The sequence below is a fragment of the Corvus brachyrhynchos genome, unplaced genomic scaffold (genome assembly GCF_000691975.1).
Source record: "Corvus brachyrhynchos isolate BGI_N302 unplaced genomic scaffold, ASM69197v1 scaffold864, whole genome shotgun sequence".
Classification (NCBI taxonomy): Eukaryota; Metazoa; Chordata; class Aves; order Passeriformes; family Corvidae; genus Corvus; species Corvus brachyrhynchos.
The window spans coordinates 65,372-80,256 of record NW_008237871.1 but is presented as its reverse complement, the minus strand read 5'-3'; the positions used below and the strand labels follow the sequence as shown (position 1 = coordinate 80,256).

General features: G+C 46.1%; 1 protein-coding gene across 5 annotated transcripts in view; it reads right to left on the bottom strand.

Annotated features, from left to right (window-relative positions):
• The window catches only part of CABP1 (calcium binding protein 1), a 27,562-nt gene that overhangs the window by 6,852 nt on the left and 5,825 nt on the right, over window positions 1-14,885 (bottom strand). The window contains exons 2-4 of one of the 5 annotated variants that reach the window (XM_017732190.1): window positions 13,647-13,784; window positions 6,825-7,069; window positions 2,049-2,225 (exon numbers count right to left, since the gene is read on the bottom strand). The exons of 1 other annotated variant lie outside the window; for it this stretch is intronic. In XM_017732190.1, coding sequence (XP_017587679.1) covers window positions 2,049-2,225; window positions 6,825-6,869 — 222 coding nt within the window. In that variant the 5' untranslated portion in view covers window positions 6,870-7,069; window positions 13,647-13,784. The remainder of the gene's footprint in view (window positions 1-2,048; window positions 2,226-6,824; window positions 7,070-13,646; window positions 13,785-14,885) is intronic. 3 more of the 5 variants (XM_017732194.1, XM_017732191.1, XM_008632063.2) reach the window with 3 other exon arrangements.

The window sequence follows — 14,885 nt, the reverse complement described above, 5'->3', positions numbered from 1 at the left end:
GGGGGGCCACTCCCCAGCCGCGTTAGCCACTGTCTTGTGAGAGTGGCCAGAGCAGGACCCAGGCCTTCCTCCAGCACAATCCTCACAAGACCATCCTCCTCCTCCTCCCCCCTCACTGAAGACCATGTTCCAACTGACATCAGTGACACTTGTCAGATTTGGGGGCTTCAGCACCGGCACACCAAAGTATTTGCATTTGCAGGATTCTGAGCAGATTTTTGCACATAAAGATTCTGCCATCAGAGAGCCACAGACTGCAAATGCAGAAGGAGGGGGAGGGTTTATGTCCCTCCAAAAATCTGACTCGAGTGATAACTAACATCATGAAGAGGTTTTTTGTTTTAAATTTGAAAGAAGATCCCCTAAAATTATTAAGGAATAAAATTGCTTGGGATAAAATGGGCTGAATCACTCTAAAGCTTTTGGAGAGCATATGGGAAGAGCAATAAAACTATTCCAAGAGTTTAGATCTAGATACGAGCAGAGGTGACCCCCAGAGAGTCCATTATACTTAAGGGTCTTACCCTCATTTATTTCTGTTCTACGCACAATAAATCCTGTCGGCCTAGAGAGTCAATAAAAGTAAAGCTGTTTATTAGATGCACTTATTCTACATCAGGGTACTTAGAAACATCATTAATCCTATTTTGGAGATCTCTTAGGGTACAGTGAGCTTCCATGGCCTAAGCAGGATGGACACTTGTCCAGCTGTCCACTAGGGAGCTGGACCTATCTCCTGTGACAGGCGGCTCTGTGCAGGTCAGCAAGTATGCTTGTGTGAGAGTGTGTGTCATGTTTTAGTGACCTGGCACAGGGACTGTGTGATCGCTTAGTGGCTGAAGGTTAGGAAGAACAAAAAAAAAGCCCTCTGATCAATAATGACACATAATGACTCTTTTTTGAGTTGTTGGTTGAAGGAGAAGTTTCAGAAATAAAGACCTACTTGTCTCCTGTGGCTGTAGATTAACATACCGACACACAAGTAAAACAGAGGCTTCTTACAGAGGCAATAAAGCTCTGATTCCGAGGTAATTGCAGTGAGCTTTGTTTGACCACACGAACATGGAAGGCACTGGGTAAATATGTGACAATGCACGTATTCACTCATACATATCCATAAAAGGTGTGTTAATAATACATTTCTGTTTGTCTTTAAATTAATGATATTGTAGGAGTAGAATGTTTGGGGGCAAAAATATGTTTTAGTTCTTGTAAAGACACAATACTGGGGTGCATACATAGAAGCACATATTTGTATTGTTTGTATATAAATGCATACATTGGATGCATATGAACACATAGTTACAATAGGTGTGACTGAATAAATAAATATGGTTTTGGTATTTCTCTCTCTCTGTGTGGGAGGGTAATAGCATTTGGTAGCCTGGCACTATTTGCAAATATGAGGACAGCCTGATGTTCCTTGGTTTAACTGGCTGGGATTGTTGCAGTGTCAGGCTGGGTATGTCAGTGCACAAGAGATCGTGTTTGGGTATCTGTGAGGAGGCAGCTGTCTGCTTATTTCTGCTGGTACTAGTGTGCTCACTGTGAACTGATAGGAACAGTATCAAATATGGACGGCTTGTTCCCAATACAGATGCCCTGATTTGCATTTAACTGGCTATTTAGGCCTTAAATGCTAATCTGAGCCTCTGGGAAGGAGAGGTGGGTGTCTTGCTAGAATAACAGCTTTGAGCACTGGACTCTTCCTGAGTCACTATGATTATTCAAGTCCTGAAGTCCTAAAACCTTTTCCTGAGCCCATATGATTATGGCTACTTGAGTGTAGGCTTGGATCTATCTTCCATAGCTGCAATTTTAGAATCCTCCTTTCTTGGTGTTTAGGCACAAGGGTATCTGCACATCCTTCAGGTCAGACATTTGCCTGTGGTTGTATTTGCACTTGGAGCTGGAGCCGGGATGCTCGAGACCCAGGACTGGGAGTTACAGAGCTCCACACAGACGGAGCACAGGGGCAGTTCCGCATCCCCGACTCGCGTCCACATGGTTTTGTGCGTGTCTCGCCCCGCTTGGTTTGACTTACGTACAGGCTGCCTGTTTTCTGCGAAGCCCTTCCTCAGGAAGATGCATGCTGGCCCCAGCAGGTTGTGCATGACGGCGCAGTTCTGGGCCAGCACCATGAGCGGACCCTGGTATTCGCAAGCCGACGACCCCTCTTCACTCGTCTGGACAGCTTTATAGCTCGTCTTCTCATCATGGCGGATCTTCCCAGCCAACCAGCAGCAAGCAAACAACACAACAGAGGATGTTACCTCCCCATCTTGTTCCTCTGAAGTTTTACTGAACCGCCTCGCAGAGACGTAATTGCTAAATTTCTTTCATCGGGTGCACACAGCGTCCCCCCCACCAGCCTATTAGGATTTGTACAAAAGCAGTAAGTCCAGGAGTTCACTTTCAAAAGCTGATAGAAGAACAACCAAGCACAAGAATTTCACCTTGAAATTACATCAAACTCTCAGCACTGCTCACATCTACCCAGACACAGCCCAAAGCGCCACACTCCCACAATCAGCCCCAGAGTTAACACCGCCTTGAATGAGCTGCAAAGGACAAGCACATCCCAATTTAACAGTACGTGTGCCAGCCCGTACTCCAGGCAAACCTGCCGGCAGAGTCGTGTTGGCCAGGGCATCCCCAGGAGACCAGGCAGGGCCTGCACAAAGCCACTGCACAAGCTCCACATTACATTTCAGCAACACAGCATCACACACTTTATCACATTATCAGAAGACCATTTACAGCATCAGGTGGCTCTGCCAACTGCAGGCTCACGCTGCCTGTGCAGCTACTAATTAGTTACATCCTCAGGGTTTGAGGCACTTACTGCCCTGGCCTCTTCTAATCACTGACAGTCCCAAAGTGGAGATCAGGCATGGGCACAACATTTTTGTGTGTTTGCATTTGCACATTTTCCTGAGTGCACATGTCCTGCTAAGCTAAGGCTCCAGAAGAGAATCCAGCATTGGATTTTATAAGGAGGCACTGCTTTCCTTTTATAGAAATGCATTTCCCTGGCTCTGCAAAAAAACTCTTATCCTGATATTCCCATGCAGCTATAAAAAGCCAACACAACCCACAGGACCCTTGGTTTTACAGAATAAACATTAATCATACATCAGACTCCTCTTCAGGAATGATTCTACTTCTACAGCCAGTGTTCTCACTGGTGATCAGAGAAGCTCTGTCAATTGTCATTGTCTCTATTAACCCTTTCATTAAATCCTGAGGTACATTTTCAGGCTAAAAGACCAGACATAAACACCCCCCATTCACATGTGTCTATGACTATTGTATCTACTCTCTGTGTCCGCCATGTGCTATTACACTGCATGCATGGTTTGTAATTTGCCTTTTTGTACACAGTCTTACACCAATCTGCTCATGTATAATGTCATGTGAATATTAAGCATCAAAACAAAAATAACTCAAAAAGCAAGCCATGAGGAAAGAAAATGATGAAGCAGAAAAGCATTTTTGTTGCAGTCATGGATGAGAAAGGAATCTGTCTCTGATTAGTTCTGACACATAGGATACTTGTCCTTAAACTGAAAGATAAGCATCCATCCACAAATGGCATATTACTAACTCAGCTAAATGTCAAGGCATCTGTGTTGAACTACACAGCTTTGTGACATCAGTGCAATGTATTTTCAAAATTATCAGCTTTATTTCCTGGCACATTTTTCAGTTTAATATACCAAATAATATGAATCACTTAAATAGCCCACATTGGTTCTGTGTTTAATTCCAGTGAAGCCATGTGAAGGATGCAAAGCCCCACAGCCCCAAATGTTTGTTTTCTGACACTTCCAGTCAATAGTTTATTACCAAGCTATTCAGCAGTACCTCATAATAGTCATCCAAGTATTTTTCTTTCTCTCGATAGAGGTTGCCAGTTTGACAAAACAGTTGCCAAGAGCCACTGAGGATTGTGACCAGTCAAACTGCTGCAGTGCCAAAACACCATGGTGAACAGTTCAGTGGGGCTCCCTGCCCTGCCCTGCCCTTGCAGGCAGGATTTATGGCATTCAATGTTCCCTCTGCCAGGAGTCTCACAAGTTCTCCTGCAAATATCCACTCAAGTTCCCTTTACCATGTTCCTTCTATATCCCAGAAGAGCGGGGAAGGGAGCTGTGATATTCGTACGGGGCAAAGAAACATCAGCCACCCATTACACGGGAAACAGCAGTGTGCATGACAAAGAAAATGGAAGCATAGGACTGGAGAGATCAGGCTTTCCCAGTCCCTTCCCTGAGCGAAGGACCACTAACCTTCCTGGCCAAGTCTGGCCCTTGGCTGTGTCAGACCAGCAGATTATGGAGTGAGAAGAGACCTGGTTGATCTAGAAATGGCCAAAGTGGAGAGGTATGGTGAAGTGAGGGACTTTTAATTTCTGCATAGCAGAAGCACACCAGGATTCACTTCATTTTCCTGCCTGAGTGTCAGAGGGACTTTGCAGAACAGCAAGCCAAGAGGGGCCTCCATCCCAGCTGCAGTATTTCTTGGAGGGAAAAGCAGCCAGGATGGCTTTCACAATCACTGGGGGGACACTGTGACAATAGGAAACTGAAGCTACCAACAACAGACATGGAGTCAAAGCCTGAACAAGCAAGGTACCCTGGTGTCAGCCAGACCCAGACAAGTCAGCTGGTGCCTGGGATTGGCAAATTTTGGGTTGACATCATGTACTCAAGAGTTCAGACTGTCACCCAAGAGCAGCTTCCACACACGCTGTCTGCAGTCCCTCCTCTTTAACATTTCAGCAAAATGAGTTTGCTCAAAGTAAAATCTGAGAAAAACAACTGGGATCATATAACAACCAAGTGAAGTTGTGCAATGTTAAGACTGATCTGCAAAGTCTCCACTATAATCACGTGTGTTGCGATCAAAAGAATGGCAGAGCACCAGGACCTGTCAGGATGAGTGTGCGAGGCCTTATTTCATAGCTCACTAGAGTGATGTCTGAGAAATTCTCTAATTCAGCTTTGCAACTTTTTCTCTTCAGTCCTGACATCCCAGGTCCTTTAACTAGGCACAAAGTGAGTTATTCAAAGCAGCTTTTAGGAAAGAAAGCATAAATTACCTAAAAGACTGAGACACAGAATTTACAGGTTTTTTAATTCATTTTGATTCAAGCAGCCTGGCTACATGTCAGACTTCGATTGCAATCCCCTTGCACAGCTGCAGCCAACTCCTTTTATTCCAAGTTGGAGACGAGCTACAAGAAACCAAGTTGGTTTTTCGTATGTGCAACATTTGGGTGAACCTCAGTTACTTCTACATCTCCCTGCAGGTCACCCTGACCTAGGGACTGGTCTCAGCACTGCCTAACTGCTTCCCTCATCAAGTATCCCAGCTGCCCCACAGCAGCACTGTGCCATTACCAGCTTTGTTTACAGCAGCAAAAACAACAAGCAAATTGTGTTTCTACACAGAAGAGGCCAACATCCAACCAAAAGAAGCACTCTGTGATGGAGAGCCTCCCCCAGACAGCTCCCTCCCAGAGGAGCTTTCCCAGGCAGCAAGGTCTCCTGGATGGAGCATCTTGATGGCAGTGGCATTTCACTGTTGTCAAGGTCTCCACAGAGGCAGCATCTCATTGCAATACTTTGGATGATCAGCATAACTTTATCATTTATGGAGAGTGAACTGCATAGTTTTTTGCTGAGCTATTAGATTTGCAGCAATGCCAAGTGAGAACCATGTGGCTGACAGGTACACAGTGCTGTAAGATTTTCTTCAGTCAAACAGGAAATGTTTCTGGTGCATGTCATTCCCATTTCGACCCAGTCCATAACAGCAGAATTATTCCTGAATCTAATTTGTCCCAGGACCACAGTAAAACCTCAGCACAGAGCAGACTTTGGGCTGAAGCCTAACAGATACACGTGGCAGCTCACAGATGAAGTCCAGCTGGGCCCAAGCATGGCCATGGTGACGTGCAACATGATGCACGAACACACAGCCAGGGCCCAGTGTATCCACTCAAAACCAGACACATGGACAAACACAGCAGAGAGAAAAACATGCTTCTGTACCCAAACACATACCAACAAAACTAATTGTGTGCATATGCAAGGATGGAGAGACATAAAAACATGTGCATGTCTACACACAGACTTCTGTGAGGACATGCACTAGCAGGTGAGCACACTCCCAGCACCATGCAAGCAAAGGTATGTGTGTGATACACAGAAATTCCCCATTTCTGCACTCACAGCAAACCCACTCAGTTGCTTGAGATGCCTGTGTAGAGACGTAAAGAGGTAAGGACACACATGTATCCTTATCAGATGGGCCGATAGGTGTGCATACTCTTCTACAGCAATGGCAACACGAACAGACACATGACCCTTCACACCTACGTGGATATATGTCCCTACACCCTTGACAGATGTGATTACTCATGTAGGTAACTCTCAACTGAAGCACGTGCACACGCACAAACTCATACGTACACACGCACATCAAGTACACACGCCCTGGCAGGAGTGTGCCAGCCCACTGTGCACATCAATAAGCACATAGTTGCACATACCCAGAGGAGAGCTGTACACACACATCGAGCAGGACACAAGCCTACACACACATTCATTTACACACATTATGGCTCTCAGCATCCTGGCCTCTACTGGCTGCACTTTTGTGTGCAGCTCTTACAGAAAAAGTCTGGTGGAGAGAGCTGAACCCTTCATACTCATCTCTGTGTTTCTCCCATCTCCCATTCTCATCTGCCCACAATGTCACCCATCCACAGAAGCAGGAGTGGAAATGCACAGCGCACTTTGATTCAGGGAACATACCTTTTTAGAGAGGTTTCTCAGTGGAGACTTCACACAGTTGCCCATAATATGTTGAGGCTGCCTTTCCGGTGGACTTGGTTATAAAGGAACTGAAGCAATTGATCCCATTAAAGGTATTCCTTGGGAGCAAAGCAAGAAAGGCAGTACCAGGCAAATCCAAACAGCTACTGGCTGCTGGGGCTTTCCCTCTTCAGGGAGCTTTTTCTCTCTCTGCCTCTCTCTCTCCGTATTTTACTTTATGTTCACTTGAAGAGATGAAGCAGGAAGGAGAGGGAGGGGAGAGAAACAGACAGAAAGAGAAGGAGAGAGAGGGAGAGAGAGAGTGAGTGAGAAGGGGGGAGAGAGGGAGGCGGGTGTATAATCTACATCAGATTAATGTTCAAATCCCTCCCACCCCCCTCAATCTGCAGGCAAGATTGTTTCACTCATAGGAGAGAGCTGTTTCAGGGAGAATTAAAACAGAGAGGCGATGCAAGAAGTGATTTCAGTGATGAGTTCAGTGAATCTAGCTAGTTTGGGTCCACACAGCCTCTGAACACTGCATCCCTACCCACCCCCTTTCTAACTCCTCTCAGCTTTTCAATCACCACAGCGCTAGGCTGGCCAGAAGGCAATCCACTTAGGGGCTTGGAGCAGACCACGGCTCGTTTCAGAGCAGAAATGGACCATTTATCTGGGTGGGACCTGTTTCAGCTTATAAATACCAGCAGACCTAGAAGTGTCTGATTTTTTTCCTGTCACGGTGGAAGCAAGCCTGGAGACAGCAGTCCTAGGACCCTACAACACTCTCAGCCCCAGGACAGTAATATTTAACCACAAGGGAGAGACCTTGAGCCAGTCTTGCAGTAAAGTTTTTCCAGCTTTCTGCAAGTAAAAATCAATTGGCCGTTTAACCTGCACAAGTCTGCCAACGATGGGCTCACACCTGAATCCTAAATCTAAACAGTTCCAGGTTAGATAACGTGAATCAAAGAATTTTGACATCAGATCCATCCATTGCAAGAGCCCAAGTCCTGGAACAAATAAGAGGCACTTGAACCTAGAGCCGGCTCTAAACTTTGGACTTTATGCCTGTAGCATAGAATAATCTCTGAAAGAAAAGGGGTGAGTCCCCAATATATTTTCTCCTGATCTCAGGCTGAGCACAAGAGCATTCAGTCTGAAAAGAAATTTAACTTGCATAAAAAACACATCATCACACTCAGGATCTGAGCAGGATGGTGAATGCACCTTTAGCTATGAAGGCACCACAGCTGCAGCTCCACAGTGATGAGAAGTATGAAGAGCTAACTCCTTCAAATACTGTGGAGACAGGGATGACATTGATCTTCACAGAATCACAGAATAATGAGGTTGGAAGAGACCTTCAAGATCATTGAATCCAACCCATGCCCTAACACCTTAACCAGACTATGGCACCACGTGCCATGTCCAGTCTTTTTTTAAACACATCCAGAGATGGTGATTCTACCACCTCCCTGGGCAGACCATTCCAGTACTTTATTATTCTTTCCGTGAAAAACTTTTTCCTAATATCCAACCTGTACCTTCCTTGATGCAGCTTGAGACAGTGTCCTCTTGAATCTTACACCCTGTTATGCAGCAGGCTGGTTGGACACTCAGGTGTTCAGCTGAAAGATTTCACATCTTTGTTTGCAAGTGTGGTTCCAAACAAAAGCTTCTACAAAGACCTACGCCATGGGCTGAGTACTTGCACCACATGCTTTTTGTGACAGAGCCCAGGACTCACTCTCATAGCAGCTCTAGGGCTGTAGGACAGAGAAGGATGAACTGGCAATATCACAACAAAGCGGGATTTCTCCTTCCTCCCTGATGGTGCTGTGGCAAATTAAGTATGATTCTACAGTGACTCAACAGTTGCTTTAGAGTTTAGAGGCATCTTCCACCTAAGGAGATGAGTTTAGGAGTCCAAGTATGACAAAAGTCCACAGCTTCTCCAGTTCCAGTCACAGACAGAAGTGCATGGCCATAGGGGATGGTGTTTCTTGCTCTTCTTTGTACTAACGGCTTCCCAAGAGTGAAGGCAGTGGAACAGCCTCCTCTCAGATTCCCTCAATGACTTCTTCATTGAATGATCTGGGTAGGAGCTGCACAAAGGTCCACAGGCTCTTCAAAACAAGAAGGTGCAGCAACAGATGCTGGAAGACACTCCTTGTCTGCCCCTTGTACCCACGGCTGACTGAGAGGGGGACAGGAGGGAAGACCTCCACAGCAGAGCCTACCCACACTAGGCTGGAAAGCTAAACTCTTCCTGAGTTGGGCCTGTCTCCCACTGTCATGGGAGATGCTGAGGAAAAATAGTCACTCTCTGGGGACTGTGCCATCCCTGGGCCTTGCAGTGGGGGACTTCACAGGAAGATGCTGAAACTCCCAGCTGCTCTCAGGCTTCCCATCTTTAGCCTTCTTTCTCCTTCCCCTCTTAAAGCAGCTAATGGGAGGCTGATCCTCTGACAAAGTGCCAGTCATTAATAATGTCCTCTGTCAGCTAGAGCCATTCCCCAGGCTCCTTGTTTATTGAAAAAGTGCTTGTCTCCCTTGAGCAGAAGCTGCCACACAGCGAGTGAGGCGCCTGGGCTCCTTCCAGAGACAAACGACTTCAATTCCAGAGTAGAGAGGAGAGAGAATTGCCTTTCTGCTGCTAATGAATCTCTCCCTGACAGGAAGCATGGAGGCCAGCCCTGCAATTGAGAAGTGCCCATCTCCCACATTGTCCCAGAGAGAGGGAGGGAAAGAAAGGGAGTCAGACATCTCCTGCCAGAAAAATCCATCACAGTTCCCAGACTGCTGTGGGACAGCTTTGGAATACAGCTGTGGAGTGTGTCTTACTGAGCTTGAAAAGCCTCTCAACAAGATGGTCACCCTCTAAATACTAGCTTGCAGCAGAGCATTCAGAGCCAGCCACTGTGGTACATCACTGTGTTTGCCTACTCTCCAGCTTTTCTTCCCTGCAGTTACAGGCAGTTGTAGGAAACGTGCAGGGCAGAGTGAGAGGGCTGAGACCTGCTGCCAGGCTTGGCTGGGAGTTTGCAATCCAGGATGGGAAGAGGGAATGGGAGCCCATTTGCACCAGGTTTGCAGCACAGTTACAACCCTTCGAGTTCTGTAAGAACTCTAGTGGAGCTGCAAGGCCCCAAGAGATGCAATCATAAACAACTTTTTAATCCCCTTATTTACCCTGACTCTCTTAAGAGCAACTGGGCAGGACACCACAATCTAGCAGACAGCCCCTGCTGAGCCCTGAGGAGGAAAATCTCTCTACAGTGGGATCTTGTTCCCATCACCACCACAGGCAGCTTAGAGATAGGCAGGAAAGTGGAGCTGGCAGAAAGGTCATTAGAAGATTAGGTTAGAAGGAACACATTTTCTCCCTTCCTCCAACTGAGGCTGCTGTAAGAGAACAGGATGCTGAGAATAAGTGTGTCAGAAACATTTCTGTGTAGGTGCTGATCTGTGGGTATGCCTATATCTGGGGTAGTCAGTATGCATGTGGGAGGGCTGCACATGCATGTATACTGGTTTTCCCACACTGTTCTTTGTGGCAATCACACTGTTCTTTTAAGGTCTGTGTCTCTGTTGTAAGCGTTCTAAAAATCTGTAGGAACTTTGTGAAATGTGAGTCTTGATGCTGTTCATGCACCCTCCCTTTCTCCTGAGGTCCAAGGTAGAGAGCAAAAACCTCAGGAGACGTAGCTTGGCACAGAGCAAGGTCTCAGCTCACGGGAAAGAAGCATTTGGCACACTGACTGGCCTGAGCACAGGGGAGGGAGAAGGCTGGGTGACTTGGCATTGAACAAGGAATGATTTAGGTGGTTTAATATGTCTGGATACTTTAAAAAGCAGCAGTGTTGTGCTTTGGGTTAGCACCTTTAGCAGAAACGCTCATTTCATAGGAAAATGTTGGAACCCATCATAGCTAATCGCTTGGCAGCTGCTGGAAACTTTATCCAATGGCAGCAAATATCCAACAGACACAACAGAAAGACCAAAATCAGTCCAAAACATGTGATTGCTTATCAAACTGTAGCTTTGCTTGGCAAAAATTTTCAGTGGAAGTACAGATTTGTACAGGGACTGTTCAGATGCTAGGCCTGTTTCAGTGCACAGTCCTTCACATGCTGGAACATTACATCATTGTTCTCAACACAACATAAAGACTGCAATGTCAGTAGGTAGTGGGTAGTGTATAGTAAAGCAGGGAAAACTCTTTCCTAGCATCTTTTCACTGAAGTCCATAGTTCTACTAAGAGCCCGTTAATTGCTTCAAACATTTAGTATTTTAAAATACACCATCTTACTTGATTTATCCTAACAAGGCAGGAATTCTTGTTGTACTTTTTCCTATCCCAGAGTGGAGAGTGCATATATGGATTAGTAGCTTTCAAATCTGCTTCCAATCACCCTTTATCTGGTGCCTATAGATCTATATTTTAAAGGAAACAGATCGTTCTATAAGAAACTATCTTGTTTGCTGAATGACCTCAGATGAGCCTAAGCATTTGGATTAGGTAACATCCTCCTGTTGCCAGTGCTGTCAAGGACCTCATTTTGAAGCTCCCAACCACTGGAACATGCACTGGCACTCTGAACTTCTGCGACTGATTTCCCTTTCTTCTTCTGCATCAGCTCCCAAGTGCTTTTGCTGCACATTGAGTTGTGTCTTCTAACCTCAAATGAACCTTGGATAGTTCCATATGCCAGTCAGACAAGTACATGTCCATCTCAAGGGGAGGCACCAGCAGGTATTGGTGGATGCAGTCCAGATTCTCATCTAGGGAGAGGAATATTTCTGCAGAGAGTTTGGGAACTTTCTTTGCTGTCAACTGTTCCAGGAAGAAAGTGTTGCTGACTCATGCTGTGAATAATATTCTCTTCCATTAGAGCAACTGGATCATAATCAATCACAAACAATACAATGTTTATTAAAAAGACCAAGGATATTTTCTATCCCTCTCAAGGTAACAAAGCCTGGACTGCCTGTCAACTTCTGTTTAGAACAGCTCTGGCTGTAAATAGCTGGCTTCATTTTGCATTAGATGAAAATAGATGGGAATGTGCCTTCTCTTGACACCTTCCCTGCAGATCTGATCCAAGTATTTTGCATTAGCCCAACTTCCAAGTTCCTACGCAGGAGATGTGTTGGCCAGAGCACAATGTACTGTGGATATTTGCTGATGATGATTCTAAAGACCATCAATGGGCTACAAAAAGACAAGTACAAACTTGACTGCTCAGAAGCTGCTGAGAGGATTCGTCATGTATATGGGGCACAGAGGTTGTTTAAAATAAACCTTACGTGATCCCTTCTCTTTGCCCCAGAATATGAGAGTTTTGTGCCACTCTGTCCAACTGTGACTACTGCAAAAACAACTAATTCTGCCTGGCTCCCTATCTCTTTGGAAGTAAGAGGGACAGGGGGTCACTGTTTGGCTGGCACACTGAGGTGCTACTGAAAACGTGGCTGATCATCAGATGAGCAGAGACCTGGAAACCAATATCAACCAAATACTCCGAACCAACCCTGCAGCACTACATGAGCTTTGCCACCATAAAACAGACATCTGCCTCACTTCTAATTTGAGTAAGGATCTGATGGCACCTTTAAAAGGGCCAAACTGTGTATCCCAGGTCTCTGGCTATATCTCAATACAGCTGGTCCCAAAGTTTCTAAACCCTTTGTGTCTTATTTCAGCAGAATACAGTGGGGTTGCTGGTGTTTTTACTACTTCCTGCCTTCAGCTGTTGTGATGTGATGCTTCACAACGTTACACAGTTGCCTGTGTCCTTCCAAGAGCAGAGAATGTATTTTTTTTCTGCGTGGGATGAAACAATGCTGTGTATTCTTTCCAAAGATGGTTGCAAGATGCAAAGTACTCTAGGGAAGGAATGGGTGGAAGAAATATTAGAATATTGCTCATGTCTTCATTCATGGATAGTATTGAGTTCATGGTCTTATGCTGGCGCAGAAAGCTACTAAAAATCTAAATATGACCATAGCTAAGACAGTTCTTTCTCTTTATTTTTAAGTGGGGCATTTGATTGAAATTTGAGGATTACTCAGGTTTGTGGGCTCTAAGGTAACAGGAATGTCAGAGGATTATTGAAAGGGAGCCCAAAGTTAGCTAGGCATCTTTTATTGAATGTACACCATATAGCTGCTTGTTATTGGAAATCAATACCACTCATGGACTCATCAGGGAAAAACAGTTACTGAAGCTGGAATGCTACAAAGCACCACAGCTAATTCAGATGACAGCGTGCAGCCTAGCCACTACATCTAAAGCTAAACTTCCCTGATATTGTGTTGAAACCCAGGATTGCATAAAAAAAAAATCAAGGTGGTAAAGCTTAACAAAATGGACAGTGGACTTCTATAAATGATGATTAATTTATAACTGAAAGGTTTTTTTTCTCGCCAAAGATAAGCTGAATCTAACCAGGTTTGTGTATTTCAGTGCATTAGATCATACTGCTGTGTATTTCATGAATAGAATATTTAATGAATGTTCTTTTAGCTTGGTTTTATTTTGATGTCTTTCTACAGCCTTTTAAAACAGATTTGTTTAAAAAGTAAATCACTGACAAAGATTAATGTTTGCTGGCAGACCCACTGCAGGCAGGAGGCTTATCCATTGCCCCTTAGTGATTCTGCGTGTCTGGCTCACATCCCTCAAGCTCTTTACAAGCAATAAACGTGATAAACTTTTCTCCAAGCTGAGCAAGGAGGGAACTGAGTGGATATGCTCAAGTGGAACAATGTTTCTCTGTGTCTGAGTTCGTTACATATAAAAACATGAGACGTACCTTGGAAGGTGTAGCGGATGTCAGCAGGCAGGTGTGTACGCAAACGCCGACTGATGCTTTAAGCACAGGAATACATAAGCGTGTGCAGAGGTGGTTGTGTAGCCACACAGAAGATTTAGCAGACGCTGCACGAGCAGGCTGTGTATACATAGACAAGACATGTATATGAAGGCTTTTTACGTCAATCTACATGCATGGACATGGGCTGCGGCAACTCATGCAGGGATGGAAGCACAGAGGCTGTACGGGCCCCACGCAGGTACCCGGACTCCTGTGAATACGCAGCTGGGAGCGGGTCTCGACTACATCACGGCAACAGCGGGGCTCACCTCGGGTCTGACACACTCACTGGGCGGCCCAGGGACAGGGCATGCCCCGGGAGCCCAGAGCGCGGCGCGTCCGTGCCAAGGTGGCTCCGCCGCCCCGCTGTCCTGGAGCCCCGCGGCGGAGTGCGAGGGGGAGAGGCCGCCACGGGGCAGCGCCGTTCCCAGGGAGTCCCAGCGGGACGGGCAGCAGCGGGGGGAATACTGCCGTCCGTGGGAGTGTCCCCTGCAGCCACGGGGACTGCCTTCCCTCTTCGCCCGCGCCCTTTAGGGACTCTTTTGGGGCCGGTACAAGCCTTCAGAGGTGCCATAAATCACGTAGGAAAAGTCGGTGCAGGATACGGCATTTCTCCAGTTTTTTTCTGCCTCCTAATCTGTGCACCCATGCTCCGTACTCCAAGCAAGCCAAGACTATGCCACGGGACCAGCATCACTTCGGCGGTCAGTCATGCTAAGCCAGAAGTCTATTCACCCCAAATTACTGTGAAGATTTAACAGTGTTAATGAGCAGTTTAGTTAGAGACTGTCTCAGTTTGTCACGAACCCTGACATGCCACTGCTTCACCTTACAGGCACAACACAGCGTGCGAGCACCTGGAAACCCAGACCTTTCACCTTCACCTCGCTACCCCACAGCGTGACACATGAAAGTTTCCATTGCTGGCATCGCTGCTTCAGAGCAGCCCAACAAGCTGCAGCCTCCCTCGCCAATACACAGCCAGCTGAAAACTTCCATTACTGAGCCACGAGCCACTCTTCCCTGGCAGAGCTGGCCAGGGCTTCCTCGTTCTCCATGGGTGGAGCTCCAAAAATGGTCCTGATGCAGTGGCTGCTCTTGGGCAAAACTCCCATTAGAATCAGCTGAAGCCAAAAACATTGGAGGGAGCAAAGTCATCTGGCAGATGAGAAGATCAGA